This window comes from Zasmidium cellare (genome assembly GCF_010093935.1).
Source record: "Zasmidium cellare ATCC 36951 unplaced genomic scaffold M409scaffold_20, whole genome shotgun sequence".
In the NCBI taxonomy this organism is placed as follows: domain Eukaryota; kingdom Fungi; phylum Ascomycota; class Dothideomycetes; order Mycosphaerellales; family Mycosphaerellaceae; genus Zasmidium; species Zasmidium cellare.
The window spans coordinates 362,455-390,342 of NW_022986964.1; the positions used below are offsets into that span (position 1 = coordinate 362,455).

General features: G+C 52.7%; 13 protein-coding genes across 13 annotated transcripts; 5 read left to right on the forward strand and 8 right to left on the reverse strand.

Moving 5' to 3' along the window:
* Nucleotides 1-2,117: 2,117 nt before the first annotated feature.
* On the reverse strand, nucleotides 2,118-5,405 carry M409DRAFT_23738 (uncharacterized protein; the record flags this gene model as incomplete). The annotated part of the gene is made up of 2 exons (XM_033806928.1): nucleotides 2,118-5,180; nucleotides 5,307-5,405. The coding sequence occupies 2 exons, from the start codon at nucleotides 5,403-5,405 to the stop codon at nucleotides 2,118-2,120; spliced, it is 3,162 nt and encodes a 1,053-aa protein (XP_033666899.1).
* Nucleotides 5,406-5,660: 255 nt separating this feature from the next.
* Nucleotides 5,661-7,199, forward strand: M409DRAFT_55363 (uncharacterized protein; the record flags this gene model as incomplete). Its single annotated transcript, XM_033812982.1, has 4 exons — nucleotides 5,661-5,756; nucleotides 5,831-6,636; nucleotides 6,682-7,031; nucleotides 7,081-7,199. The coding sequence occupies 4 exons, from the start codon at nucleotides 5,661-5,663 to the stop codon at nucleotides 7,197-7,199; spliced, it is 1,371 nt and encodes a 456-aa protein (XP_033666900.1).
* A 107-nt stretch (nucleotides 7,200-7,306) lies between these two features.
* On the reverse strand, nucleotides 7,307-7,775 carry M409DRAFT_23740 (uncharacterized protein; the record flags this gene model as incomplete). The annotated part of the gene is made up of 2 exons (XM_033806929.1): nucleotides 7,307-7,460; nucleotides 7,528-7,775. 2 exons carry the CDS (start codon nucleotides 7,773-7,775, stop codon nucleotides 7,307-7,309), a joined length of 402 nt encoding a protein of 133 aa, XP_033666901.1.
* A 444-nt stretch (nucleotides 7,776-8,219) lies between these two features.
* M409DRAFT_55364 (uncharacterized protein) lies at nucleotides 8,220-8,953 on the reverse strand (the record flags this gene model as incomplete). Its single annotated transcript, XM_033812983.1, has 2 exons — nucleotides 8,220-8,456; nucleotides 8,546-8,953. The coding sequence occupies 2 exons, from the start codon at nucleotides 8,951-8,953 to the stop codon at nucleotides 8,220-8,222; spliced, it is 645 nt and encodes a 214-aa protein (XP_033666902.1).
* A 403-nt stretch (nucleotides 8,954-9,356) lies between these two features.
* M409DRAFT_55365 (uncharacterized protein) lies at nucleotides 9,357-10,854 on the forward strand (the record flags this gene model as incomplete). The annotated part of the gene is made up of 5 exons (XM_033812984.1): nucleotides 9,357-9,804; nucleotides 9,866-9,992; nucleotides 10,043-10,392; nucleotides 10,450-10,565; nucleotides 10,621-10,854. 5 exons carry the CDS (start codon nucleotides 9,357-9,359, stop codon nucleotides 10,852-10,854), a joined length of 1,275 nt encoding a protein of 424 aa, XP_033666903.1.
* Nucleotides 10,855-11,572: 718 nt separating this feature from the next.
* On the reverse strand, nucleotides 11,573-12,821 carry M409DRAFT_55366 (uncharacterized protein; the record flags this gene model as incomplete). Its single annotated transcript, XM_033812985.1, has 2 exons — nucleotides 11,573-11,806; nucleotides 11,841-12,821. 2 exons carry the CDS (start codon nucleotides 12,819-12,821, stop codon nucleotides 11,573-11,575), a joined length of 1,215 nt encoding a protein of 404 aa, XP_033666904.1.
* A 726-nt stretch (nucleotides 12,822-13,547) lies between these two features.
* M409DRAFT_55367 (uncharacterized protein) lies at nucleotides 13,548-14,222 on the forward strand (the record flags this gene model as incomplete). The annotated part of the gene is made up of 1 exon (XM_033812986.1): nucleotides 13,548-14,222. The coding sequence occupies one exon, from the start codon at nucleotides 13,548-13,550 to the stop codon at nucleotides 14,220-14,222; it is 675 nt and encodes a 224-aa protein (XP_033666905.1).
* A 370-nt stretch (nucleotides 14,223-14,592) lies between these two features.
* On the forward strand, nucleotides 14,593-16,880 carry M409DRAFT_55368 (uncharacterized protein; the record flags this gene model as incomplete). Its single annotated transcript, XM_033812987.1, has 2 exons — nucleotides 14,593-14,776; nucleotides 14,980-16,880. 2 exons carry the CDS (start codon nucleotides 14,593-14,595, stop codon nucleotides 16,878-16,880), a joined length of 2,085 nt encoding a protein of 694 aa, XP_033666906.1.
* A 532-nt stretch (nucleotides 16,881-17,412) lies between these two features.
* M409DRAFT_23746 (uncharacterized protein) lies at nucleotides 17,413-18,006 on the reverse strand (the record flags this gene model as incomplete). The annotated part of the gene is made up of 1 exon (XM_033806930.1): nucleotides 17,413-18,006. The coding sequence occupies one exon, from the start codon at nucleotides 18,004-18,006 to the stop codon at nucleotides 17,413-17,415; it is 594 nt and encodes a 197-aa protein (XP_033666907.1).
* Nucleotides 18,007-19,171: 1,165 nt separating this feature from the next.
* M409DRAFT_66913 (uncharacterized protein) lies at nucleotides 19,172-21,502 on the reverse strand (the record flags this gene model as incomplete). Its single annotated transcript, XM_033817164.1, has 1 exon — nucleotides 19,172-21,502. One exon carries the CDS (start codon nucleotides 21,500-21,502, stop codon nucleotides 19,172-19,174), a length of 2,331 nt encoding a protein of 776 aa, XP_033666908.1.
* A 1,134-nt stretch (nucleotides 21,503-22,636) lies between these two features.
* On the reverse strand, nucleotides 22,637-23,584 carry M409DRAFT_36790 (uncharacterized protein; the record flags this gene model as incomplete). Its single annotated transcript, XM_033810616.1, has 1 exon — nucleotides 22,637-23,584. One exon carries the CDS (start codon nucleotides 23,582-23,584, stop codon nucleotides 22,637-22,639), a length of 948 nt encoding a protein of 315 aa, XP_033666909.1.
* A 555-nt stretch (nucleotides 23,585-24,139) lies between these two features.
* Nucleotides 24,140-25,252, reverse strand: M409DRAFT_66915 (uncharacterized protein; the record flags this gene model as incomplete). Its single annotated transcript, XM_033817165.1, has 1 exon — nucleotides 24,140-25,252. One exon carries the CDS (start codon nucleotides 25,250-25,252, stop codon nucleotides 24,140-24,142), a length of 1,113 nt encoding a protein of 370 aa, XP_033666910.1.
* A 340-nt stretch (nucleotides 25,253-25,592) lies between these two features.
* Nucleotides 25,593-27,848, forward strand: M409DRAFT_66916 (uncharacterized protein; the record flags this gene model as incomplete). The annotated part of the gene is made up of 1 exon (XM_033817166.1): nucleotides 25,593-27,848. One exon carries the CDS (start codon nucleotides 25,593-25,595, stop codon nucleotides 27,846-27,848), a length of 2,256 nt encoding a protein of 751 aa, XP_033666911.1.
* Nucleotides 27,849-27,888: the final 40 nt, after the last annotated feature.

Consider the following 27,888-nt stretch of genomic DNA (forward strand, 5'->3'; position numbering starts at 1 on the left):
CTTTTACAGCCGGCCTAAAGCAACGCGTTTACTATATATAACAGCACGGTTCTTAAAACAGAGCACTTCTAGACAGCAACCCGCCAATAGTCCCAAATTAGAAACTGTCGTGTTCTTGTTTAACAACAAAATAATAGCGAGTAGGAGGATAAAAAGTAAGAGCAGCAGCTAACTGCCAGTATAGACTCCTCTCTAGTCTCTAACTTATAAAAACGAGGTGTTAGAATAAGTTTCTTATTTAGGCGAGTAATAGAGACCTATAGTTAGTTACTACAATTTCAATTAGCTACAAGCTTGTAATTCGTAAGAAGTGTTTTAGCATGCATACGCAGCAGCCGACCTAAAGCACGTAAATACGTGTACTGTCTGCTACAAAGTACAAGGCCGTTATAGGCTCGCTAGACTTACTGTCACAATGCTTCCGAAACTGGAAGTATACCTCTCTTAGGGTATAGGTAGCTAGGCCCGTTTGCAAGGAGCAGATGTTAGCTCTACCCTTCGTAGGAGCACCTCTTTTTGCCTGCTCTCTATTACATATAACTAGAGGTTACGATTTTATTACTTACTTACCTGCTACGCCTTTTTGACAAGCGTATATAGTACGTCTATGCACTTCCTTCGTGTTCTGGTAATCACTGACGAAATGGATGTTAATTGCCTAGTTAGGGGCACAAGCGCAGAGTAGTAACTTGGGAGTCGCTACTGCACGGCCCACAGCGATACCGCTGCTGTATAAGCTATTTGCAAACAGGGAGGGCGGGCTGGTAATCGCGTTTCGTTTTCCTAGACTAGTAGTGGGAAGCAAGTAGCCTAATAGCTTAAGGTTCGAGCAAGTATCCCCTTTTTGCGTACAGACCTATACATTTATTACTAGGTGGGTCCTAGGTAATGTACTAGCCGCCTGTTCGTATAGATGCTAGTTCATTTCGTCCTAAATAGGCTATTATACACTTCCTAAACGGTCTAGTAACAAAGCTACTATCTAGCAATTTTAGCAAGTAAGAGAGGTCTATATAGACATCTAGGAGTACTTACCTGAGCAGTTTCCTACTACATTAGTTCTCTTCTTCTCCCATTACTAGAGTAGCTCTTTTTACCTAATTTTGTCGAAGATATATTTCCGCTTTCGGAAGCAGTGCGACCACGGGTCTAGCCACTGTATAGTAGCTTCGTAAAAGCTATAACAACGAAGACGCTGGGGCTAGCATTCGCGCTCCCTCTATACTAGCTAGGTTAAAGGTTGCTTCACCTTACATCTTTTATGCGCACAAAATTAGAATGCGTGACTGTACATTCCTTCTAGGACGAAGTAGACGCCATTCGACAGACATATAAGCACGAAGAAAGCGAATACCCCAGCTCTCCCCTTCGCGAATTACGCTCTATAGGCCTTGTAATAGCTTTAAGCTGCTCCCTTCACAAGACCTGCATCTGCTTGCGGCTGCACATGTAAACGCAAAGCTGCGAGCTTGGTCATAACTGCATCGAGCGTCGCTTTGCATGATATCTTCATGCAGCTAGGGGTTAGAGCGACTGTAGTCAAGCTAGTCGGGCGTTGTTTACATGAGCGCGCTCGTGCTCGGGGCGCTTATAAGAGTAAGCAAAGTTAACGGCCAGCAGCAGCAGCGCTTGCACCGCAATGCCTCACCTAAAGCTACCTACACTCTAAGCTAAGCTATAGTGCTCAGGCTGCGGTTGGAAGATACTAGCCAATCGGGACAGATTTTTAGGGGACTGTCTAGTCCTACTTAAAAATTAGATTCTAGAAAACTACATTCTAAAAAAATAAATTCTTTAAGTAGATTTTAGATTTTAAATTTTAGATTTTAAATTTATAAAATAGATTTAGATTTTAGATTTTAGATTTTAGATTCAGATTTTAAATTTTAGATTTTAGATTTCTATTCTAGATTTTAGATTTAGATTTTAGATTTTAAATTTATAAAATAGATTTAAATTTTAGATTTTAGATTTTAGATTTATAAAATAGATTTAAATTCTATATTTTAGATTTTAGATTCGAGATTTTAGATTTAAGATCTTAGAGGGAATAATAGGAATACCTAAAAGGTCTGGAAGTCAAGTCGACAGCACGAGTAACGAGTCTCCAAACTATATTAAAACCCGCCTTCCTCCAACATCGAGGGTAATCTGTTCCAGGCCCTGACGTCCTGACGCTGACGTCTCCCCATCTTGGCCCTCGCCCGCTCAAGCTCACGCATCTGCGCCCTCAGCATTCTCTCGCACATCTTATGCCTCCACATCAGAGATTGGAAAGAAGCGTCTTGCTCATCCATGTCCATAGCGGCTGCCTGCAGTTCGTCCCTCATTATCGCCATGTCGGATTGCCCCTTTTGAACGTCGGCTTCGAGCATCTTCACCTTGTTCTCGAGCCCGACGATCTTCTCCTCGGCTTCGGACAGCTTGCCGTTCAACGTGACATTCTCGTCCTCCAGATGTTGCACTTCGGCGGCATGCTCATGCTGAGCACTCGAGAACCGACGATCCTTCACCGTGAGTGCCGTTTGGTAGCTCCGAGCTTGAGACCTCGCCGCACCCAGTTCGTCGTCGAGGCTTGCCTTATCCGCATTGGCTGAAGCCAGTGTGTTGTTCAGCCGTGCGACCTCGCCCTCATGCTCGTGTGCTGCCGTGGACATTTGGCCATCTTTCTGTGTCAGATCGTTCGTGAGTCGGGCGATTGTCGTCCTGGCCGACGAGGTTCGCTGCTTCAAGTCGGCACGCTCATGCTGGAGCATGGACATGTGGCTGTCTTGGACGGACATGTTCGCTTTGTAGCCGCCGACTTGACTGGTGAGTGCCTTGACATCGTCCTCATAGCCTTGGATCGCTTCCCTGGCTTTGGCGGCGGTGCGGTCACGGCGCTGCTTGGATGCCTCGCGCGCATGGGATATCTGGCCGGCACTGATAGAAAGTGCTGTCCTGTAACCTGCCGCTTGGGTTCTGGCGGCACCAAGCTCGTCCTGGAAGCCCGCTCGCGCAGCAGACATCGACTCTTCGAGAGACCTCTTCTCACTCTGAAGCGTGGAGATTCGTTGGTCTTTGATCGACAGACCGGCCCGATATCCAGACGCTTGGTTCTGGGCGGCGCTGACTTGCTCTTGCAAGTCGTCGATCTTGGAAGTGCTGTCGGCAATGCTGGTGCGGTAATGCTGCTCAAGTCGGGCAATACGTGCATCTTTGACAGATATCGTCGCTTTGTGATGGTGCTGCAGCATCGAGATCTGGCTGTCCTTGATCGACAACCCTGCTCGATATCCAGACGCTTGGCTCTCAGCTGCGTCGGCTTGCTCCTGCAGCTCATCAATCTTGCGCTTCTTGGAAGTCCCGTCTGCGATGCTGGCCTGATATTTCTGCTCCAGTTGAGCAATACGATCGTCCTTGATAGACATGGTTGCTTTGTGATGGTGCTGAAGCATCGTGATCTGGTTGTCCCTGACCGACATCGCTCCCCTATATCCAGTCGCCTGACTCCCAGAAGCAGCGATTCGATCTGTGGCGTCCGACATTTTGTCTTGCAGCTGGTCGATTCTGCGCCTCTTGACAATACCATCTGCAATGCTGGTGCCGTGTTGTTGCTCGAGGAGGCCATACTGGCCCTGGGCGAGCAACAGTTCTCGGTCGACGGCTTCTTTGGACTCGTCCAATGCCGCGAGTTCATCAACAAGACGGTGATTCGACTGCCTCAGCTCGTGGTTATTGTCATTGACTGTCGTGAGCCGAGCCTCCAGTCCACGCTCTGTGTCACGACACATCTCGAGCTCCCTCCCGCGTTGGCCCTGAAGCAGCAAGAATACTCGCTCGACGGCCTCCTTGGACTCGTCCAGCTCTGCGAGTTCAGAAGAGAGGTCCTGGCAGGAGCGCGCTAGGCGAGAATTCTTGTCCGTCAGCTCGCGAATGCTCCCTTCTTGGCCTGAGGCGATTGTACGACTGGCTTCGAGCTCTCTGCGTGTCCGCCGGTGCTGGGCATTGGTGACCTGCAACAAGAGTCCACGCTGCAAGGCGGTCTCTTGGATCTGATTGCGTTGGGATTTCAGCTGACGAGCATGATCCCTCGACTCTTCAAGCTCCAGAAGCAGGCCATGAATCTCGTCAGACGCGCTGTTTCTGACTTCATCGAGGTGAGTTTGGGACGTCTGGACGAGGTCATCGACATCCTTCGTCAACAGCAATATGTCAACGAGAAGCTCGGCATTTCGGTCCTGCTCTGCATTCTTTTCGGTGGACAAACGTCTGTTATCATCATTCAATGCCGTGATCCGTGCAGCGTTGGCGGAGAGGGTTTGATCTGAGGTCTCTGCTTGACCTTTCATTCGCTCGTTGTCAGACTCGAGGTTGTTCATTCGAAACTTTGCACCCTCAAGGTCGTGCTTCAATTTGGTTATCTGGCCGTTCAGCTTCTTGCGCACGTCCCGCATCTCTTCTCGCTTCTGTTCAAGTGCTCGACGGTCGTTGCGTTCCCCTTCAAGTTCGCTGGAGAGCTGCTCGTTTTCTGTGCGGAGCGCGGCAGCCTTTGTCTTTGCCTCCTTATCCGCTTGTTGCAGCTCCTGAGCGTGCCGTGTCTCTGCTTGTTTCTTTGCATGTTTCAAGCTCGCCAGGGTCATCTCGTACTCGCCTCGCATGGCAGCGAAGTCCTTGCTGCTCCTGTTGGTGGCTCCTTGTAATGCCTTCTTGTGCTTGGCCTCTGCTTCCTTCACTGCGGTGTCAAGCTTGGTTAACTCGTTGTCGTAGGCAGATTGAAGGGCCGCGATGTATTCTTCAGCCGCATTCTCGAACTCGTGAAATGTTGCATCTTTCTTGGCGAGGTCATGCTTCTGTCGTGTCGCGTTCCGCTTCCAGTCCTTGGTATGCTGCTCTCGCACCTGCTTCTCGTTGGTTCGATAACGTTTGACGGCTTCGATACTCTCCAGCTCCAGCTTCTGTACCTTCGCCTCAAGCGTCTCGCTGTGGCGGCTGGCGTTCTTGATAGTCCTGTTCAAATGCTGGATCTCACGCTCCTGGGCTTCGATCATGGCATTGTTGATGCCATCGACGCCGTTGAAGCATTCGTGAATGATGGAGATGAGGCGTTCGCGCTTGTCCTTGACGTGACCGTGAGTAGCACCTTCTTTTGATTCATGGGCCAGCCGTGATTTGGCAACTTGAAGGCGCGTTGTGATTGTCTACGCAAGTAAGCTTCGTACTGATGAGCGATATGAGACTTGAGTGGCTCAGACGAGGCAAGTGTTATGGGGATAAGTGGTGAAAGCAGTCTGGCTGCATGAGTAGAAACGTGTGAAAAGACCAACCTTTCGAGTCTGACTCGCCATCTCAGCGGTCTCATCGTGCTTGACGTTGCGGCTCGGTGCTTTGCGAGCGGCATCGGCAACGGCAATGTCGGCTAGCATGGCCTGTTCCACATCTGGTTCTGTCGCGGTGCGCGTGATTGTTTGTTGAGAGATGGAAAGGAGCGTCGACAACGGAGGCATATGGGCGGCGAAACGGGCGCTCCCGGCGCTAGCGAGACTAGCGCCGTGCTTCTAGCACATGTATTTTGACTTCATCTCGTCTCGTTCGACTTCCTCGACAATCCACATCTACATCAGCCATTCAAAATCGTCAACAAGAATTCTTGCCCATCGGGATCCTTTGAACTTAACGCGATGTCCTCCGATTCCGAGCCCGATGAGGAGCTTATGTCCTCGCCAACCGCAGAGGAGCCTGCTTTCTATCGAATCTTCACTACATCCTTCAACAAGGTAGCTTCGCGAAGTAACCACCGGAGACGCAAGATCAAGAGTCTGAACCAACGCGTCTCGACCTCGAGACCCAGCTGGAGGAGCAGAGCGTCTTGCAGAATGGACGAGATGACGGCCGCGATACACAAATCGACTCTCTGCAGACACTGAACAAATCGCTGGTGAACGATGTCAAGAAGAAGGATCAGGAGATTGAGGCTCTTTGGAAGGTCATTGTCCAAGAGCAAGAACTCTTGCCCAGCCAGCATCGCGACATCACCAATGACAGACCGAGCGGTACCATGATCTCAGCCGACGCCGGCAACCTCGAGCCTCGAGTCCCTTTCCAAGGCAAGCGTGGATTCACTGGGCAAGAATTCTTGCCAGGCCAACACCGAGACACCGCTGGTTGCAGTTCGAAACGTCGTCCCTCCATTCACGAAGGCGAGCGAAGCAGATCCGACCCAAAGAGGAAGAGACGTTCGTCATTGAGTATGCGGCCTACCATGATTAAGGAAGACTCAGACATTGAAGCAGAGATTGAGCGAGGGAGTGAAGCGGAGAGTGAGCGAGGAAGTGAAGCTCAGGGTGCAACTGAGGTGGAGGGCGAGCCGGGAAGTGAAGTGGAGAGTGAGCGATGGAGTAAAGTAGAGAGCGAGTCGAGAAGTCAGGCGGTAAGTGAGCCTGGAGGCGATGTCAGAAGCAACGCGATGTCGAGTTCATCGGATCCCAATGCTCACATGAAACCACAGAACGATCGAAGTGCCAGTCCACACGGCCACGATACCGACACGGAGTCGACAGTCGTCAAGGACTCCACGACTACGTCTGACGACAAGGTGGTCCTCTTCGACGACTTCAGCCCAGCCAAGGAGTCCAGTGTAGACTCGACCAGTAACGAGTAAGTTCCGACCTATTCTTGACGATGTTTGCTAACATCTCGCAGCGTGGCAGAAGCTGTCGACTGCCTCTTCTTCCACGAGAGCGACAACGCGATTGGTTTCCTGCCGTTCCCCGAATTCCTCATGACCCACTGGGAGAAGTGGGAGAAGGAGAGCGATGCCAACATTGATCGCCGTCGTGCGAAAGATCCGCATTATGATGCCGCCGAGGCGTGGACGAGGATTGGCGGCTGCATTTCTCAGCGTATGCACAATACCGAGACGGTCTTCGCGGTGAACAGCCCACATGAGAGTGTGTGCCGCGTGTGCTTCAATTCCCGGCGGCTTTGCCTTCGCTGGCGCGGAAGCGATGAAAAGTTGTGCTTCGTGCCGTTACCAGAGATCCTGAGATTGGGTATGTTCACTGCCGGCATGCGTCTTCATTCGCTGACTGTTATCCATAGGTGTCACCCCCGACAGCGCGGATTACTGGATCTACCCTGGCACGAGTAAGAACAGAGGGGTGGAAAAGAAGTACGGCAAGATATGGGAGGTGAAGGGCGCGAAGCTTGTGGGCAGGTAGCTCAATGTCCCTTGGCGATGGAGTGAAGACTTGCAATGTTGGACGCCATCTTGAGAAAACGAATGGAGGGCATCTATACAAACTCTTCTCAAAGTGATCCATCCCCATCATTGCCTGACGCTCCAAGTCATCCATCTCGAGCTTCTTTTCCTGAACAGCGATGCGACGGTGTTGTTCGAGGAGATTATGCTGGGCTTGGAGTAAAACTCTTCGGTCAATGGCGTCTTCATCCGCGTCTTCTCCGCGTGCGTTTGTGCTGATCTGTAGAATCAAGCCTGTCTGCAGAGCCGAGTCGCGATAGCGAGAGGCTGCAGCTTGGGCGGAGTACCGCTCATTCTCCAAGGTGTGTGCATGTTGCCTTGACTGCTCCAGCTCCAGTAACAGATCGTGCACTTCATCGGACGCGGCGTTCATGATCTCGGCCTCATGGACCTTGGCCTGGCGAATGATGTTGTCAACGTCATCGATCAATATCGCCAGTTGAACAAGCTGTGCGGTGTTCTCCTCCTGCAGAACAGTCTCTTGGATCTCCAAGACATCCAATTGATCGCGTCGCTGGTCCAGCTTTTGGTCCATCGCGGCCTTCTCCCGACGAAGCAAGTCATTTTCTTCAGTCTTGGTCGTTGCTTCGCTTTCGATATCCATCAATCGAAACTTCGCCTGCTCAAGCGCACCCTTCAGATGTGACAACTTTGAATCACGCTTCTTCCTGACCGCCCGAATCTCTTCCACTTTCTTCTCCCTGAGCTCCTCAACTCGGAGATCGTAGGAATCGCGAGTACGCTTCAGAGATGACCGTTCGCTGCCAAGGTCCTTCTAGAGTTTGGTCGTCCTCTTCTCGCTCTCGTCCCGGATGAGTGCAATCTCGGCTTCGTGGTGCTTCGTGGCTCGCTGCTTGTCCGCTCGAAAGTCCTTGCGTAGTTTGGCTTCCAAGTCTCGACGGTCGTGGTCAGCATTCACACCCGCCTGTCCGCTCGAAAGTCCTTGCGCAGTTTGGCTTCCAAGTCTCGACGGTCGTGGTCAGCATTCACACCCGCCTGCTCGAGCTTGTTCAGTTTGTGTTCGACACTGTCTGCACTCTTGTAATGCTTGCTTGAGACTCCGGATCTCGTTTTGGCGAGCGTCAGCCAAAGCGACGTTGATGCCTTTGGCGCCTTTGAGACAGTCGTTGAAGATGGAAACGACACGCTCGCGTTGTTCTTCGAAGAATTTGGAAGTACCCTCACGGATGGTGTCGTGTAGATTGGAGTTCAATTTCTGAAGATGGGTCGCAATCATCGAGCTGTCACTTGAGGTGGAAAGACACTTGAGCGATCACTCGTGCTTTCACTTGAACCTTCACTTACTCTTTCACTGGAAAGAGCGGTACGAAGAACTTTGTGCCTTCCATCTTCTCGCTTGGCCTTTTTCAGAACCTCGCCCGCCGTGAGATCGGCAAAGGTAGCATGCAGCTCAAGATCATGCTTATGATCTCGAATGTGGGCGTCTTCCCTGGCATGCTGGCCTCCAATAGCGATGGTTCTCGAGCCGTAGGATCGCTGCGACTCAGCCGCGAGACGGCAAGGAAGTGGTGGCCCTGGGATCGCGGAACGGGCGCTCAAGTACAAGCGCAGGATACAGTGCGTATGTGACGCTGTTTGGCAAACATGTTCGTGTCGGACTCTTTGAAACCGTGCAGCAGAGGGTGTTTGCGGTGATTCGGGGGTGTTGCGGGTGAGGAGAGACTTCCCAGCGGGAGACGACATGAGATACATGTAGGTCAGGCATGCCCGGACGTTCCCGCCGCTAGTCAAGACTAGCGTAACTTAGAACTGACTGAACCGTTTCTCTTCCATGCTTCTCTCCTTTACATCTCATCTCACCAACCCGCGCAGAGCCCATACGAGGGATCTATCACTAAAACCTTCCCCAAAGTGCAACCATCCAGTCTCCAGACAACCCAGCAAGCCAGAGCCGAACGATGCCAATCCCCGATCACATGGAGTCCGACTTTGACCTCGAAGACCCCAACTCGGACGAGGAAATCTTACCAGCACCAGGAAAGGCTATGCACTTCGAGATCTACCGGCTCGTAGACGCGTACGACGAGATTGCCTCTCATACCAATATGAACAGTTGCAAGATACGCTCTCTGCAAGAGGAGATAGCCGTTTTGGAATGACAAGTTACGAACCTGGGAGCTGGCCTGGAAGTCGGAAGCCAAACTTTTCGCCGATTTCGAACCTTTCCTGCCTGGGGAGCATGACAACAGTGGAGAACACATCGCCAAGAGAATGGCCTCGCAGGATCGTACGATGCGATCCCCTGTCGACAGTGACCCTGTATCCTAGGATGACATCGAGCCAGAAGCCGAGCACACGAGTGAACCAAATAGTGAGGAATTTGACGATTAGACGAATGATGGCATCATTGAGGTTGGAGGTGAAGACGTCGGTGGACCGAACAGCGGAGATGTCGAAGATTTCGAGCAGGAGGGCGGCAGGCCTAATGGTGAGGGAAACGCTGAGCCCGAGGATGAGGACGGTGAGGGAATCGATGATGTTGAGTAAGGACGACCGTGAAGATATCAGTGAAGATATCAGTGAAGATATCAGTGAGGTTGAGAGTGAGGACATCGACTTCATTAACAACAGCGAGTATCTCGGTCCTTTGACATTGTTTGCCAGCGACATTGAGCCGCCAGACGAAAGCGCCGCTCATTCAAGACTCCTTCTCCGAGGTGGGAAGTGACGCTGAAGATGGTGGATCGAATGTCGTCAAGAGAGAACCTTCTGTCGAGGAGGACGATGAAGAGTAAGCCCCTCAATACCTTCTCCGGTACATTGCTAACAGCTTGATGATAGAGACATTGGCGATTACAAAGCCCTCGTACTACGTCGAAACGGCACCATCGAGTTCATCGCCATCCCCGATGCCCTCAATCAATACGAGAACGCCTGGTGGACAGACATGAGAGCTGCTGTCAATCACCGCAATAAGAAGCACCCAAGCTTCAAGACATACCCAGCGCAGTGGAGGAAAATCGGCGGCTGCATCATGGAACGTCTCAAGCAATGCAAGACCTTCTTCACTTTCGAAGATGAAGAAGAGTCTTGCTGTCGCGTATGCTTCAATTTTCGCAGGCTTTGCTTTCGATACAACCCAGCATCGGACAAATTATGCGTCGTACCGCTGCCAAAGGAGTTGCGAAAGGGTGAGTTGCGCTGTGTCTTTGTTGCCTCGTTGCGCCCATGCTGAACGGCGACGATAGGCATCAAGCCCAACGATCGAGCCTATTGGATCCTTCCCGGAACGGGATACAGAAGGAGTACGGCCAGATTGGGAAGTAGGATGCATGCGATACGGAGTATTATGAGAACGGACAAGGTAAACAGCAATATTGGAAGTGGCCATTTGGTGTTGTTGCTCGAATCTTGGCCAGCATTTGTGGCGGAGTGGGTGGGATTCGGTCGTTTCAGTTGTTGCTCCCAGAAGAGGAGAGAAGCTGCACATATCTGACCTGGAACATTGCTACCGTTTCTCTCATCTCTCGTCGCTCCAGCCAAATATGTTGGGTCGCATTTGCGCCTGGCAGCCAGCATCGAGAAGCAGACTCATGATCTTCATGGCCTACAAACCCGTGTATGAAGCATCATCTGTCATCGAAGATTTGTAGGGCGACGCTCTTCCGATGTCCACGGCTAGTCCTCCATAAATCGCATCTTCAAGAATTTCCCGACTCATAGGCCTGCATCGGCGTGCTTGATGATAGCCAGAGGGCTTCCGGAACCACGCCATCTTGTTCACGATTGCCGTCTTCCATTCTCACATGCCCTTTGCTTCTAAACCATAGCTCTTGTGATTGACAGACTCGAATCGAATTTCATGTGGAGATCTGGGACGAATGGTCGTAAAGACGCTTGAGGTAGCTTCGAATGTATCGTTTGGTGGTGAATGGTAATCGCACGTGGGCGCAAGGATGCAGGCGAGGGCTGGATGGCGCTGGCGACGGGATGGAATTTCAGAGTGAAGGTCAGCGCTCACGTGACATGTAGCTCGACCTCACTTGAAACTTCATTGCAACGGTAATGGAGAGATTCACTCACTTCCTTCCCTCTCTGGTGCCTCACTTCCTCCGTACTTCATCTAACATGTCACGTTGAAAGGTGCATACCTCAGTTTGGGGTTTTCAATAAGTATACTTCATTTTCTGGCTATCTACCGCATCACTTCATGTCGCATCACTTCATGTCGCATCACTTCATGTCGCATCACTTCATACCGCATCACTTCATATCACATCAATCATCAGAACGCCCAAAGCCTGACTCCACCGAGAAGCAAGAATTCTTGCCCATCCCCCTTTCAACTCAATCCTCTGTTGCCATGCTTCATCACATGAATCTCACGGGCGGCTCGCCACTCGTATGACCGTGGCAGGTACAGGCGCGCTGACGAGCGCCCCCTGAATGAATACTCTCCCACCGCCTCCTCTCATGGGAGTACCGAACGAGGACATTGTCCAGGCAGTCTTCGTCACAATCTGGGCAGGTCAGATCGTAATGAGGCATGGGCAGCCAGTCGTACGTCGGGAGAGGGCGGTTCGGGGAGAAGCCTTGCTCTGGCAACTATAAACTGATTAGCAGATGCTCCCACACTGACACAGGATACAAAAGTCACCTCGAGATCGGGGTCCTTCTGCTTGTCCTTCTCCCACCGCAAACGTCGCATCTCCTGGACTGTAACTTTCTGGAATGCCGCGTCGAGCTTCTCCACCAGATGCCTCTCTCGGAATGGGCCAAGTGCGAGGTCGGCGATCTCTTCTCTCAGCTCAGGCGGGAGAGCGTGGATGCGGGACTCGAGTGTCTTCTCTTCTCCGTTGCCCACCTTGCACTCGGGACACTGGTTCGTGGCAGTCACTCTGGGAACGCAATATCCCATCTGCACATCTTCGAGAAGCTGCTTGATGCGCTGGAGGCAGGTCTGGACCGGCCATGCCGCTGCATCGATCACCATCAATGCTTTGCGGATGAGGTCGATCTGGGCAGACGGGTCTTTCTGTAGGCGCTCCCACAGGTTGGAGCGCATGATGTACCCGAACATGCGCTGTTCGACGGCGCTCACGATTTCGAACTTCTCTTCAATCGAAGTTTGTATGTCAAGTCGAATGCGGCCGACTTCGACTTCGTCCTCTTCCTTCATTGGGCGGTCTCCCACGAACTGCTGAATGGCTTTGGTCTGAAATGTCGAATCGACGGAGATGTCGTCTTGTCTCTCTGGGCATGGAACCGCCGTGATGATGGAGATGACACCCATCAAGAGCTCCTGGATGCTGGAATCGTCCTCGAACATTCTCTCCATGGCGGTCAGAGCTCCAGTGAAGTTCCCACAACATTCCACAACCTCCATGCATCTTGTATGGGATCCGAATGATTCTTCCGCTTCCAAGCCGTACAGGATGCTGTGAAGTTTTCCCGGCCTCTTGCGAAAGAAGAAGCTGCTCCACTTGCTGTCGAGCCAATTGGGGATGTCTAGCTGAGCCGTGAAGTGTTCCTGCTCTATCTTCTCGAGCATCAACTCGCGGGTCGACTCGTCTGCAAGACCGTCGTTGGCGTGGCCACGTGGTCGCGTTGGTTGCGCCATGTTGTGGTAGTTGGTAGGGCGACTGGGTAAGAATTCTTGCTGGCCGAGGTGGAAAGGGCACGGTCGGGCAAGAATTCTTGCTGGCTGGGGCCGCTAGGCGAAGGCTTTGGACCGGTGGGTGAGACTTCTGGAAGTGTAGGCCGAGATTGATGCGGTTTGGTGGCAGTTGGAGAAGCACCTTCGGGGATGCTGTTGACGGCAGTATGGCGGCCCAGGGGCCGGACGGGCGAGAGTTCTTGTTCGAAACTTGGTGTGTCGATTGTGGTTGGTGATTGTAATGGAGAAGAAGTTGGAGAGTGGAAGGAAATATTTGTACTCAGGAGAAGCACGGACCATCTCGAAGTGAGAGGCTTTCACATGATCAATGATGGTCCGAGCTTCGCTGACTGCATATATCCATCTTTCTCTTAAACTCCTCCTGCTGCATTACAACAACCATCTATCAGTCAACTCCAACAAGAATCCTTGCCTGCCGAGCTCGCGGGTGGACCACCCGGTAGGCAATTTGGTAGGTCAGTGTACTTGATCTCAAGCGACTAATGCCGCCAGTATTCACCCATCGATTGCTGATAGCCCTTTGGATCAAGTTTCAAGACACACAAAACGATAACACAGCCCCTGGGGCAGCAAGAATTCTGGCTGATCCGCCCTGCAGCGGCCCTTTCAACGTGCAGTGCGTATGCCCCGATCAGGGTCAAGCTCAAATGTCGCTGATGGCTTGATAGGATGGAGCACTCGCCACTCGGAAAGCTCGCGCCAGAGCTGCGTAACAGGATCTACGAACCATTGCTCCAACGACCGCACAAGATCTGGCTGCACGTTGAGCGAAGAGGGCAAGCTTTCACCATCCCCGGCTTCAAGACTCCATCGATCACTCGCGTCTGCCAGCAAATGCGGTCCGAAGCCATGCCCTTCTTCTTCAACCTCAACGAGTTCGCATACGACATTCGATTCGTCCATCCGATCAGATACACAACCGACATTGTACATGCATTCAAGCTCTTCGGTCGCGACCGCACCCGCGCCATCTCCAAGATCAGCATCAACATGTACGACGTGGTGGGTGCTCGCCGACCTGCAATCATAACGCTGATCTGGACCTTCGCTCAGATGGCGATTCTGGGACTGCCTCTGAAAGCAATCACGCTCAATGGTGGCCTCTTTGTGCACATCTACAGCAACCGAGAGATGAAGGCGCGGCTGGAAGAGTGGACGGAGGCACTTCTGTCACTTGGACATGGCTTGGGCCGAGCTGGCTTCAAAGCGGAGGTGACGATGAGACAGCGGTATTTCGAATGGCAGTTCGAGGGCGAGGGTCGACGCTTTGCCCAGGACGAGCATTGCGCGATGATACTCGCTCGACTCGGCATTCGGGATCCCAAAAAACCACGGCCCATCTGACAAGATTCTTGCAGCTTTGGAGGTGCGAGTCTGAAGACGATGTGCATTGGAGTGAGGAAGGCAGGGTCAATTGAGTTCTAGCGGGAGGATGTTCGGGATGTGATGTGACATGAAAGTTTGAATGTTGCCTTTACGAGAGCGAGATTGTTTAAACTTGCATCATTTAATGAGATTTCTACGCGAGACCGTACCATCTTCAGAGGCCAGGCATGTGCAGGTAAACACCACGTGAAGTGATGTGGTTGCGAGCCGTTCTGAATTGCACATGCTTATCATGTGATGTTGGACGAGGCCATCGACCCCCATCACTTCAGATTTTCACATGCAAATCTGCACAGCGCGCAGCCTTAGCGTCAAACCTTATTTTGACATGTCATATCTTTCCAACCTTCCAAAAACAACCACTTCCTCTACAACCACACCACATCAACCACCTCCACCGTCAACCGCCTTCAATCTGAACAAGAATTCTTACCCATCGGCCTCTGCTGTGGCAAGCCATCCGCTCCAGGCCTCCCGTCACACAGACAACCGGACGACAGGGACGGCCAACGGTATGTCGCCGAAACGCCCATATCACAGCTGACACCCGACTGACCTATCTCCAGACACGACGTCCCAAGCAACGGAGACCGCCCACCACCAGCCCATCACCCCTCCCACCCAGAGCCGACGTCACGACTTGACGAACCCCGCCTCCCTGAGCAAGAATTCTGCCCATTCCACCCCGTCGAGCAAGGTTACGACCGACACACAGGTAGACGACGGGTTCGTGCCTGTCCTCGTAACAAGATGACTGGAGACAAGCGCCAGAAGCGTCGGAATACACAAAGGAAGGACTACACGAGAAATGGTGAAGGACAGCCACCTCAAAAGAGGGCGAAACTCAACGAAAAGACGAAAAAGGCAGGCTCGCAAGCATCCGTGGCCTCAAAGCCCTCTCAGGATGGCGGTGAAGTCTCACCAACACCACCCGCGCCAGCAGCTGCAAAAGGGGTGAAGTCACGCAGCAAGAAGCAGAAAGTCGAGGATCCTGACGACTCTTATTCGGAGAAGAAACCAACAGCCAAGAAGCGGAAGCGCAACGTGGACAAGAATTCTGGCAGCCCCAACGCGGCAGAGGTGGAGAAACCGAAGAAGAAACCGAAGACGGCGGCAGCAACCAAGACCCCGAAGAAAGCGCCAGAACACGAGGCCACTCCCAAAGCTCCGGAGCAGCCCCCAGTCATCCTTAAACTGAAGAACACTCGCAAGCCTCCCACTCCAACCGGCGAAAAGCCTTTGTTCCCAGCAAAACCCGCAGAGAACCAGGCTCCCAAGTCTCCACCAGGCGCCGAAGGCTACAAGCAGTACAACGCCGAGTTCCAGAACTTCCCGCCAGGGGAGATCCAGTACAACCGTACGAAGGGTGCTGATGCCACCACCTGGCTCGTCCAATACAGGGAGCGACTCGAAGACGGTGGCCAGATCTTATTCTTCAACCATAAGGAGCATCTTGGTGGGCCCTTCGCCTTCCTGTCCAACTTCTTTCCCAGCAAGTTCACTCAGACGGACATTCATCCCACCTATACCTTCCGGTTCGTCGAACAGGCCTACCAGTACCGAAAGGCCGTCTTCATTGGCTTTGTGGGTACGCGAACGTCAAACATATCGACTCCGCCTCTGAAATCGACGGATCTTGTACACGTCGTACTCAGCGACACTCTCTCTCCCAATGAAATCGCCCGCTTCGGCCGTCTTTTTGCGCGCCATCCCGACACAGAGTGGCGTGCGGTATGGAACTCTTTGTGGGAGACTGCGATCGACGAACTACTACAACAAGCGCTCACGGCGAAGTTCGAGCAGAACCAAGACCTGAAGGAGCTGCTCATGATGACTGGTAGCTTCGAACTTGTCGAGGCGTCAAAACAGGATCACGCCTGTGGAATCGGCTTTTACGCACGCCACGCACTAGGCAACGAGAGCAGTTGGGGAACGAACCTCTTGGGCAAGATGTTGATGAGAGTCAGGGAGGAGATTCGCGAGAAGGAGCCCGGATGGCCTACTACGATGGCATTCGAGTACTTTCACGCATACGAACAGATGTTGGCAAAGAAGCGAAGCCACAGCCTCTCCCAAGAACAAGAGAGAGAGGAGCGCCGGCGTCTCTGGGGTTTGAAGGCGGCGTGGGTAGCCCAGGGGAGCCAGAATTCTGGCTCGCCAGCGTCAGTCAACGCCAACACAGGTACTACCAGCCAAGGCACAGCGGCCGCAGGTAATGGCCCAGGACCAGTCCAGGTGTATCAGAGGCCGTACACGACCAACAAGTGGAACAAAAACTACGATGCCGACACAAGATACGAAACTCTGGTGAAATATTTCAAGGACGAGACCAAATGGAAGTCAGGCTGGAAGGCGCTCATCACCGAGCAGGGGGCCTTTCAGTTGCTCGGCGATCTCCTCTTTTGCATGAAGAAGGGCCCAACCGAGCAGATCAGTCTGAGAATGGACCACTGTCTGCAAATCTTGTCTTCTCGCAATACTCACGGACTACGAGACCGTTTCGGCGGTGGTTTCGCAGAGGAGGACCGCAGCGCGATCAGCTCAATTGTCGAAAAATACCACACGGAGCACGCGCATTGGGATCCCATCGAATTCATTCGACCAGAGGAAGAGTAGCTCGAAACGGTGCGGACCACGACGAATCAGCTCCACCACTTCGACAACCAAGATCTCGGTTTACCAGTGGAGGCCTGATCTCCACGAGATGACACTACTTTCTTTTCATGATGCTTTATTACGAGATATGGTCCAGGACCAGGGGTGAGATGTACGATAGCAAAAGCGAATTCAGATTACGATGTATATTAGGGAGCAAAGCAAAATGAACAAATTGTATCTTTAAGTCCTTTCTCACGGGTGCCACAGTGAAGCTGGAAGAATTCTTGCATTATGAGCGTAGGTGTCATCGCAAAGGCTGGCGGCAAGAAAGCTAGGTCATGGTTGTGCTCAAGGTGGACAATCCGCCTCTGTTGCTCGCAGACCTTCTGAGTAATTTGAAGTGCGTGTAAGATCCTGGTCGCTGGGAAAGCCGAGGGGACGATGAAGTTTCCATGACGGAGCGACGAGGGTATGGTTTCGGGCATTCGGCTGTAAAGAAGGATAAAGACTTGGAAACCCATTAGCTATATACACGTCAGAATAGCCACCATCAACCACCCCACCCCGCCCGCTCATCAAGATCATCCAGACAATACTTCAAATCCACACTCAGACGATATTTCAAAAGCTGGCTCTGCCCAGCATCGCGGCTCGTGGGCTGGCAGTACAAGGCATTGAAAGAATCCGCCAGCTTCGAGATCTTCTCCAACTCAGTCCTCAACGACTGCAGCTTGGCAGGGTGTTCCCGCCTTTGAGCGATAGTGGGTTCCTTGGGCAGCAGGCTTTCAACCGCACTCCTAAACATCTGAAACGCGGTGCTCAGCAAATACGCCACTGGGAACGCTGAGCTGCATGTACAAGCCGTCGTGGTGTTGAAAGTTTCGGCCAGTCGTCGACCGGAAGCCAGAAACTGCGCAAGGGACATCCTCTTTGGTGATCGAGCATCAACGCATGGAGCAGCGTTCATCGTTTGTAGCATGTCGCGGACGCAAGAGTGGATGAGATCTGTGCAAGCAGGGCGGGAAGTAACATCTTGTCTAGCCACCGGCTCGTCCAACGCCCGAGGATACGCCATGCAAGACGTGGTAGACAGGTTGAAGGTTCCAAAAGGATAAGTAGCAGTTTTCTCCGATTCCAGCTCCATATCGCTTTCGTTCACATCCGATGAGCAGGGTGTCATCCAATCCACGGGGCGTAGTTCTGGTGTCTGGGGTGCGGCGCTTGACTGCGTTGACGCAGTACTGCTCCTTGTACGGCCTTTTTTGCCGCCATTACGTCTTTTCAATGATCGTAAAGAGACAGTGTAGTGGCATGGTGGAGAGATACCAAGATCCTCCCCTATTGCCACGCATCTGGCACAATGTGGTTGCTGGCGGTCGCACTTCACCTGCAAAACTGTCAGAACTTGAAAAATCGTCCATCTGTATCACCCACTTTCGATAGAGCACATCGATCACAGGTGCCTTTCGTCCTAGGAGCTTCCCGATGCCTCGGTCGTTGGTCAGTTGACTGGCCCGACAGGCTAGCGTCAGAGTCGAGATCCATGATGGTGATAGAGTTGGGAAGTCCAGTACATGCCGTTAACTTTTACCCTCCTCCTCAAGTCGATCCAGCTTTCGCTTCGCCATTCTGACCGGTGACGGGCACACCGTACTGAATACGAATACCAGACTTGCAGACATTCCTAAAGAAAGCCAAGGCCAGCAGACTGACCAGTTCACGGACCACGGAGAGCCTTCGATGCCGTTCTGTAACAATGAGAGAGGCTATGATCTACACGACGTTGTGTAAGACATGGCCAGTCCGGCGTGTCCGAGAGCGTTGGATGCTGGAGCAATCGCTGCGGACGTCTGCGCTAACGCTCGTGCAGTACACCAACATGAATCCTCGAGGTCGCACATGGCTGAGGCCTGGGCCAATGCTTTGTTGGATCGTCCTGAAATGATATCAGTGGTTCAGCTCTGGTGTAGCCCCATGAATACTCGATGGACGCCACGCTGAAAAGCGAGCATGGGCGTTCACACGAGGCTGATCCAGTCCACACCGCTCAGGATTGTGTCGACCTCTTCATCGAGCGTGAATGATGCTGGCCCTGATAGCACCCCACGTCTCAGAACCCAACGCAGTGGTTCAGGGCTGTTCCTTGTGCAGTGTAACAGAGTTGAGCGATTGAAATAGTTGACGCGCGCGAAACGTACTGGGTATGGAACGGGTGTGCTTGGCGTAGTACGCTGACTTCACTGCGTGGGAGACGGGACCCTGCGCGGGATAGTGGGTATGTGTGAAGTATCTGCATGTCATCAGCGGCATCATGCCACAATCATACCTTCCAGTTCCTCCTTCCTAGCACGATAAACATCTTGAGCCTCCCTCTCCCTCCTACTAACTAGTGCAACCTCCTCTCGCAACTTCTCCAGCCTGCCTTGAATGCCGGCCTCCTCAGCGACTTGTGCCTGCCGACTGACCTCAACATCCAACCTCGTATTAGCCAAGGCTTCACTCGCCTCAACAATCTTCGCTCGTAGCTTTCTCTGCCGATCCATGTATCCACCATGGTGTTTGGCAAGCTTCTTTTCCATCGAGGTCCCTTTGTCTGAGGTTTTGGTGATTGACTCCTGAATGTTGTCAAAGGCCTCGGTCAGCAACTGCTCTTCATCCAGCTCGTCTTCGCCATATCCAGCAAGTCCAGGAAGGATGGAATCAGCATGTGCGCGTTCCCATTCCTGTTCGAAAGCTTTGCCAAACTGAGCACGATCAGCATCCTGGCCCATGTCAAGAATGACTTCCATCTGCGCTCTCTGTAATGCCTCGTCTTCGAAAGTTTGAGGCGCCCTCCCATACCCCTTCACCTTGGCACCTCCAAGCTTCTGTGCATCGTTTGCCATAAGCAAGGCAGCTTCCTCGGCAACCTGCTTCTCGATTGAATCGTGTTGTTCTTTCGCATTCTTCAGCATCGCTTCAATGTCAATGACGCTAGACCGTGGGAGACCCTTCTGCACGACTTTGGTCTGGCGTCTGAAATCTGCCAACGCTGCAGCCCTCGCAAGTTCGGCATTCCGTCGGTCACGCTCAGCGGCATCTTCTTGGGAAAGCTCTTGCGCAATGGCCTGCTCCGCTCTCTCTTCTGGCATCGCCTCCAGCTCCCATTCTGTCTGCTGAGGTTTGGGTAGACTTGCAAGCTTGCCGCGAAGACCACTACGAGCTGCCTGCTCCTGCAAACGAACGTCACTAGGGGTCTGACCGACCAATTGCATGGAGCCATCTTCTTGATTGAGACGAAAACTGTCTCGAGGTGCTCGCATCGGCGTTGCGCCCACCCCATTGGTCGTGCCGTTCTGCTGTCGGAAAGGTGTGGCCATTGGATTGGGTGTCGACATCGCTTGTTTTGACGGGGCAACACCGCCGTATCCAGTGGTGGCACCTCCTTCCGCCAAAGGCGTATTGTCACCACCGAACAGCACTGACTGGGTCTCCGTCCTGGCCCTGGCGTTACGAAGCTCATTGGCAATGCGGTCTTCTTCTTGTGGTGCACGAGGAGTGCGAATAGGGGTGGCGCCGACAGTGCTGTCATACTTGCTAAGCAGACCTCGAGTGGTGTCGCTGTCGCTAGCTTCAGCCTGCAGATGTGCACGCTCGCCAGACATGCCCATCTTGACGATATCTTCGAGTTCGCCCTCGCTGACCTGGGGTGCTGGCAAGACCAGACCTCTTCTCTTGCTGCTCTGCTCTGCCTCACGAATGCGTTGCATTTGGCCGGCTTTAGCAGCTGCCGCGAAAGCAGAAGAACCACTGTCCTTGTCATTCTTCCTGCGTTTGCTCTCTTGACCATCTTGCTCTTGGGCGTCTCCTTTCCGCTTGTTGGCTAGCTGCTGCTTTCGTGGGTCGAACAGCTCCCGCTCATGCTCATTCTGGGCTTGCTCGTCTTGGGTGTCAAAGAACCCAGGCGCAGGTGCTTTTTCGAAAGGAATGTCTGCATTGTAGTCCATCTGTCCCTTCTTCCTGGTCGTGACCTTGATGTTGATGCCAGCGCTCTTCAATTCTCTTCGCTTTTGTAAAACAGCCAGCCGTCTGCTCTCCTCAAGCTGTCTCTCCCTCGCCTTCCGCTTCGCCTTCTTTCCTTGTGTATTTGCCAGACGCGCTCTTGCCTCGGACAGCATCTCTTTTTCATCCTCATCCATGTCGATGGTATCAGGTCGGGCAGGCTTGCTTTCAGGATCTGGGTCCAGCTCTCCTGGCCGCAGTCTGCGCACATCATCTGCTGAAGGTGCTTGTGTTTCGCCGCCGTCGGGTCCAGCCAGGCCAAACTCGGAGTTTTCCCTCGCCTCGGCCTCGTCCAAGAGTTTCTGATAGCGCTCGAGACATTGTGTAGCGGTCCGGCCGACGATAGGGGCGATGGTGCGCCATTGCGTGGGCATCAGCTTGGCCAGATGCAGTAGCTTCTCGTCCTCTTCACGACTCCATTCGATCTTGCGGATGCCTGGGTCCAACCATTCAGTCCACCGCGCCTTGCATTGCTTGGGCGTTTTGCGCGCGAGCAGCGACGAGACGCGCGCCCACTGGTTGAGGCCATATTTGGAGACGGCGGCCTTGAGGATCTCGTCCTCGATGTTGGTCCACACTCCGCCCTTGACGACCGGCATTTTGGCGTGGTGATGTTGGTGGTGGTGAAGTTGATGAAGAAAGTCGGTTGAAGCTTGAATCAGATTCATGTGCGATCGGATAGGCTAAACCGTATTTATCACTAGCGCAAAGCTTAATGGGTGACGTCCTCTTTACTTCACCATCACCCTCGCCAAGTCTGCTTCCAACCCGCCTCCTCTACAGCAATCGCATACCATCAGCCATGATCTCGTCAATCAGCCGGATTGCACCTAAAGAATCAAGCCACATAGCTCCTTTGCTACATCGAATGCTGGCGAGTTCCAAACCAGCTCCACAGCAATCATTGAAGGACGACAAATCGTTGGAGGAAAATGCCAAACAGGTGCAAGCCAGTCAGCCAAGCACAAAGACCGTTGCTCAAGCCGATGCTGAGATGATGCGAAGGATGGCTGGGTTGTCTGGTGAGGGAGGTGAGGCTGGTGTCGAGTACGAAAATGGCAAGCCGGTGGCCATGAAGCGCAGCGTCAAGAACAACATGTTTCGACTTATCTGAGGCGGCAATGATCGGCCAGTTGCTTCCAGTTGAAAGGCTCTACCCAATTTTATCTACAATCGCCCGATGGCGATGATAAACGAAGCGGCACGACCTTAAGAGTGACTACCAACATCAGGATCTCAGATAAATCCAGCTCTTTGGTAACGGGGAACCATGGCCATCATGGTACGAGCGTTGGCTGGGAGAGATGCAATCGCATACACAGCGTTGCTTTCGTACCAAAAGCAGGTACCACTCACGAGCAAAGACAAGCCATGAAGAAGTTCGCCGTACCTTGGGCACCACATCGGATCACTGGCATGGAGGAACCAGTCAAGGAAGAAGGATTGCGAGCTACTTCTTGGGAATCGAGAAGGAAGTTATGAAAACTATTGTATTCGTTAGGGCAACTTCATGCATTCTTCAGACGATGAAGAAGCCCCTGGCAGACGAGCAGCTGGGTGGTACAATAGAGCGTACGAGATTTTTTTTAATTGAATAGCATCTCCATCTTTTACAAATCTATTACTCCTTCCTTTCCAGAAAGATCTCACTCGTGGGAGAAGTAGACAATGCTGAGATACACTTTTCCTGATCCCAGAATTTCCTTCGACTTCATCGTCTGAAATTCACATCTTCACTTCGTCTTACCCGCCACCAAGAAGTCATGAACGGCTGTAAGCACTTTCTCTCGCAGGTCTCCTTCCAAATGACACATGTGGCCTCCCCCCGGAAAGGTGATCCAGCGAACGCGTGGGATGAATTCAAATAATGGTGCCACCGCCGCGTCTGTGGTGCTGTCAAATTCTGCGTTGTAAACGAGAGTGGGCACATTTATATTGGAGACCCGCGAGGCGCACTCCCAATTCTTCAAAGTGCCGGTGCAGGTCAGCGCAGACGGGCCAAACATGGATCGATAAGGAGTGGGGTTGGTGGCTTGATATTCCATGCGCTTCTCCAATTCCGGTGGAGGAAATGGCTTGAGGCGATAGTAGTGTGTTTCGAGGAAAAGCTGCGCCGCGGCCTTGTATTCCGGACTACTATAGTCGTCTGTTCGTTGGGCATCCTCGATACTTTTGCGAAGGTCACGAGGAAACTTCTCGTACAGGGATCGAACTCCAGCCATATAAGTCACTACATCAGCTGGTGCACTCGCCAATATCAAGCGATGGAGACCATTCGGACGGCTTGACGCATATGCTGCCGCCAACATCCCACCCCAGCTGTGCCCCAGAATATTGAATCCCGTCTTACGAAGGCCTAGATGGTCGATGAGGTTTTCCAGCTCTGTGATGAAGGTGCGCTCGCTCCAAAGTGAAGTATCACCGGCGAACTGTTGAAGGTGCGTCGAAGCTCCGCAGCCGACTTGATCATAGAGTACGACGGGGATGCCATATCGGTCCGAGAGGTTTGCAAAGGTGATCATGTATTCGTGAGCTGATCCGGGACCACCGTGGAGGACCAGAAGAGGGTGTGTACCATTTTCGAGGTCACCGAATACCTTGTAGCTGGTAGATGTTTCTGTGTCAGCGATGGCTGGAATCTTGACAGGCACTTTGTCGTCTTTGCTCGGCTTCAAGTCCATGTTGCTGAGTGGTGAAAGAGACACCTGCGGATAGTTATCACACCAGAGCTGAATGCGAATGTGTAGGGTGGACGCGTTTAGGAATAAACGTGCTGGTGGTCGCAAGCCTATCTATATTGGATGATGGCACAGCGAAACTCGGCCGTGGACTAAAACGTCCACCTAGCTTTTATGTGAGTGATTAACTCAACACAACCGCGGAGGATGAGCTTTACAATCCTTTACGATTACGGACTGTTGTCGTACTCCATGATAAGTAAAGCGTAGGATACTAGTCTGCATACGACACATCCAACGCAGATGATCCAAAGCTCACCACAGCTCATCGAACAGCCATCCAGATCCGGAAAGGGTTGCTGATGAGTCCACCAAGATCTGACGCAGCAACGCGTACCCGATTATGTGCGCGGTGGAAGTATAGGGCATGCTTGGTATCCGCAGACGATGTAATGATCTTGGGCTGAAGTCTCTGCAAACTTCAACGCAGAGCCACTACTCCCCAGATCCCTCTGACATTGATCGCACCTTTGGTCGCCCGAAGCTTTGGTCTGCTTCTCAAATGGCCTGCAGAGGAATATTGTCAATCAACCTCACTGGCACTTTATCTTCGCCAAGGCCCAGCTTTTCCCGTCCTGTGCCTTCCTCCAACGGTAGCATCTTGATAGCACCACTCAAGATAGCACCTCTCCTCGGATCAACGGTCTCGACCTCTGCCAACGTGTCGGGATCTGCCAAAGATATGTAGTCCACTTCGAACAAAGCCCTCTCCGTCTTTTCCAAAGTCTCTTGTTCCATGCTCATGCGATTTATGACATCCCAAGCAAAAGCCAGGATTTCGTCTCTGTTCGTCCTGCCCATGTTGTAAGCGTTCTCCGCAGCCCGGAGAGCTTTGGACAAGACCAGTCCGACTCTGTGACGGCGCTCTCCAAGATACACATTCCTGCTGCTCATCGCCAAGCCGTCGGGTTCTCTCTCAGTGGGAACGATACGGACTTGGGTATCGATGTGAAAGTCCTGGACCATGCGCTTGATCACGACCGTCTGCTGCACGTCTTTCTGGCCAAAGTAGACACGATCTGCCTCTACAATGTTGAAAAGCTTCATGCAGACCGTAGCGACTCCGCGAAAGAAGACAGGCCGGCTCTTGCCTTCAAGCACGCTGGCGATGGGTGTGATGGTCACGAATGAACCAACACCAGGCAGAGTGGAGTCTGGCGGCAGGGTTGGGTACATGACCTTGGTTGTAGGAGCGAAGACAGCCTCGATGCGGCCTTTGCCGTCCTTGTTCAACTCATCATCCAGCTGCTGAAGCTGGTGCAAATCGCTGTCCCACGTCTTGGGGTAGCTGTCCAGATCTTCGTGCACGCCGAACTGGGTAGGGTTGACGTAGATTGACACAAAGACCTTGCTGTTCTCTGCTGCGGCTGCTCTTACCAACGAGATGTGGCCATGATGCAAGGCGCCCATGGTGGGCACGAGACCAACCGATTGTCCATCGAGCAGCAGCGCGCGGCGATGGCTTCGTAGGGGGGCTACATCACGAAAGATGTGGATGGATCGGACGATTTGGCGTCTTGGGAGGAGCGCTGAGGCGGGCGTGGAGGAGAGCGAGGCGTGGGCTTGACGAATGGCCCTGCTGCTGCTGCCGGAGAAGAAGAAGCTGGCCATTGGAGCTGGACGTAGCTGTGCTGGAGATGAGGGTCAGGTCGCTGTGCAGCTCTATCGGACTGCAAAGGGTGAGGATCGCAGGCTGTCCTTCATCATGGCTCGGTCTGCGCCAAACGAGCCGGGCACGGGCAGACAGGCGAGTGAATCAATGTGTACGCTGGAGGCTCCATCACACCAAGCCAGCCTGGAGCTCCATCAATGTCGGGTCAGTTCAAATGTGCGTACCTCATTGTACGCGGACCGGGACGTCCAATAAGGTTGGCGCTAGTTTCGCGAATTTCTCGACCTCACATGCATCTGCGGCTCGATTTCAACCCTCAATACCACCAACTTGCCCATCATGGCCGACGATGGCATGCTTTTGAATTTTGAGATTCCGGCCGATGCCTTTGCTGCCCCTCTCACCAAGTTCAAAGGCGGGAGCTGGAAAGACCGCCTCACTGCTCGCAAAGCAGCGGAATACGGACGGAAGAAGGCCAGCGAGCGCAAGCCTCAAGCTCAGGACGTTACCCAGGCTTCTGTGCCAGAATCGCATCAAAATGCTCGGCCGGCCAAGCGAGCGCGGACTGGCGATGCCTCTGTTACAAATTACCCGGGAGACTTTGTATCGTCACTCTTCACATTCAACCCCATGTCGAAAGAGCCCAGAGAGCCTCCGCCCACAGAGGATGTCAACGTCGAACCGTCGAATGCACCGCTCGCTGATGACGAGACTGCCAAATTTACAACACTTGGCCTCTCGCCAACGCTCGCTGGACATTTACTAAAGAAACTCGATATCAAGGCCCCCACGGCTATCCAGAGAAAGGCAGTCGAGCAGCTCTGCAAGGACGACACCGATGCATTCATTCAGGCACAGACTGGATCTGGAAAGACCCTTGCCTATCTCCTCCCAGTCGTCGAGCGGATCGCCACCATCTCGAGGCGCATGAAAGATACCGGCCAGGACTTCAATCGTCACAGTGGCCTCTTCGCAATCATCTTGGCTCCCACCCGCGAACTCAGTAAACAAATCAGCACAGTTCTGGATAGCTTATTGAGCTGCTACCACTGGATTGTTACCGGCACCGTGCAGGGAGGCGAAAAGAAGAAATCAGAAAAGGCTCGCTTGCGAAAAGGCCTCAACATCTTAGTCGCCACCCCAGGCCGACTCGCAGATCATCTCAACAACACCGAAACACTTGATGTGAGTATGGTAAGATGGCTCGTTTTGGATGAAGGGGATCGCCTCATGGAGCTTGGATTCGAGCAGGATCTCCAAAAGATCATCAGTGTGCTCAATCTTCGATCGCGCAAGAGGCAGGAGACTACAATCCCAGGACTTCCAGATCGCCGAACGACAGTTCTATGCTCAGCGACCATCAAGTCCAACGTGGAGCAGCTTCAGAGCATGTCATTGAAGAATCCCATCTCTATCGTGGTCGATGCGTCAGAGAACGTCGGGGAGTCAGCTGCGGAGGAAAACAACTTTTCCGCTCCTGCTCAGCTCAAACAGAGCTACGCCATCGTACCTGCCAAGCAACGGCTTGTCACGTTGACCGCCGTGTTGAAACAGACCTTCAAGCGCAAAGGCAGTGTGATGAAGTGCATCGTCTTCATCAGCTGCGCAGACAGTGTGGATTTCCATTTCGAGATTCTGACTAGAAGTGGCAGGAGAGATGCAACGGAGGGGGATTCTGACAAATCCGGCGATCACAATACCAATACCAAACCCAGCAAACATCTAAAAAAGCCTGGCAGCATTCCACAAGGCAACACAATCTCTGAGATACGCACACAAGGTCAAGCATCTTTCTCCGGCAAGGACAATACCGTTCAGGTCTTCCGGCTTCATGGATCCCTACAGCAAGCAACACGGACAAGCACTCTCAAGGCATATACCCAATGTGAAGAGCCTGCCATTCTAGTGTGTACAGATGTGGCATCGCGAGGACTTGATCTCCCCAACGTTGATCTGGTGATCGAATATGATCCAGCTTTCAGCAAAGATGATCATCTCCATCGGATAGGTCGAACAGCCCGTGCTGGAAGGGACGGCAGAGCGATGATCTTTTTGCAACCGGGGTGCGAAGAGGGATATGTGGACGTGTTGAAGGAAGCACGGCCACGGAATTTGACCCGACACGACGCAGATGAGCTGTTGAAGAAGGGCTTTGGGAATAACAAGGGCTCAGAAGAGTCGGACAATGGCTGGGAGGTACGAGCCACGGACTGGCAGCTGGGCGTGGAGCGCTGGGCAATCGACAATCCGAAACACCTTGAGCAAGCCAGGAGGGCTTATCAAAGCCACGTCAGAGCATACGCGACACATGTTGCAGCAGAAAGACACATCTTCAACATGCAGGAGCTCCATTTAGGGCATCTCGCCAAAGCTTTTGCATTGAGAGATAAGCCCGGTAGCATCAATGTGGCTGGCTTGCGGCCTGGTAAGGACTCTGGAAGCAAGAGCAAGCACAGCAGACTGCAGAAGAGTGGCAAGGGCAGAACCGAAAAGGACGATGACTTGCCGGCTGAGACGGATGCAACCGAAGCGAGAAGAAAGATGAAGACCATGTCGAGGGCCATGGGAGGTGCTTCTGAGTTCAATTTGGGATGAAGGGGGCAGCGTTGGTAGGAAAAGCGCTTCAAACGGGGTA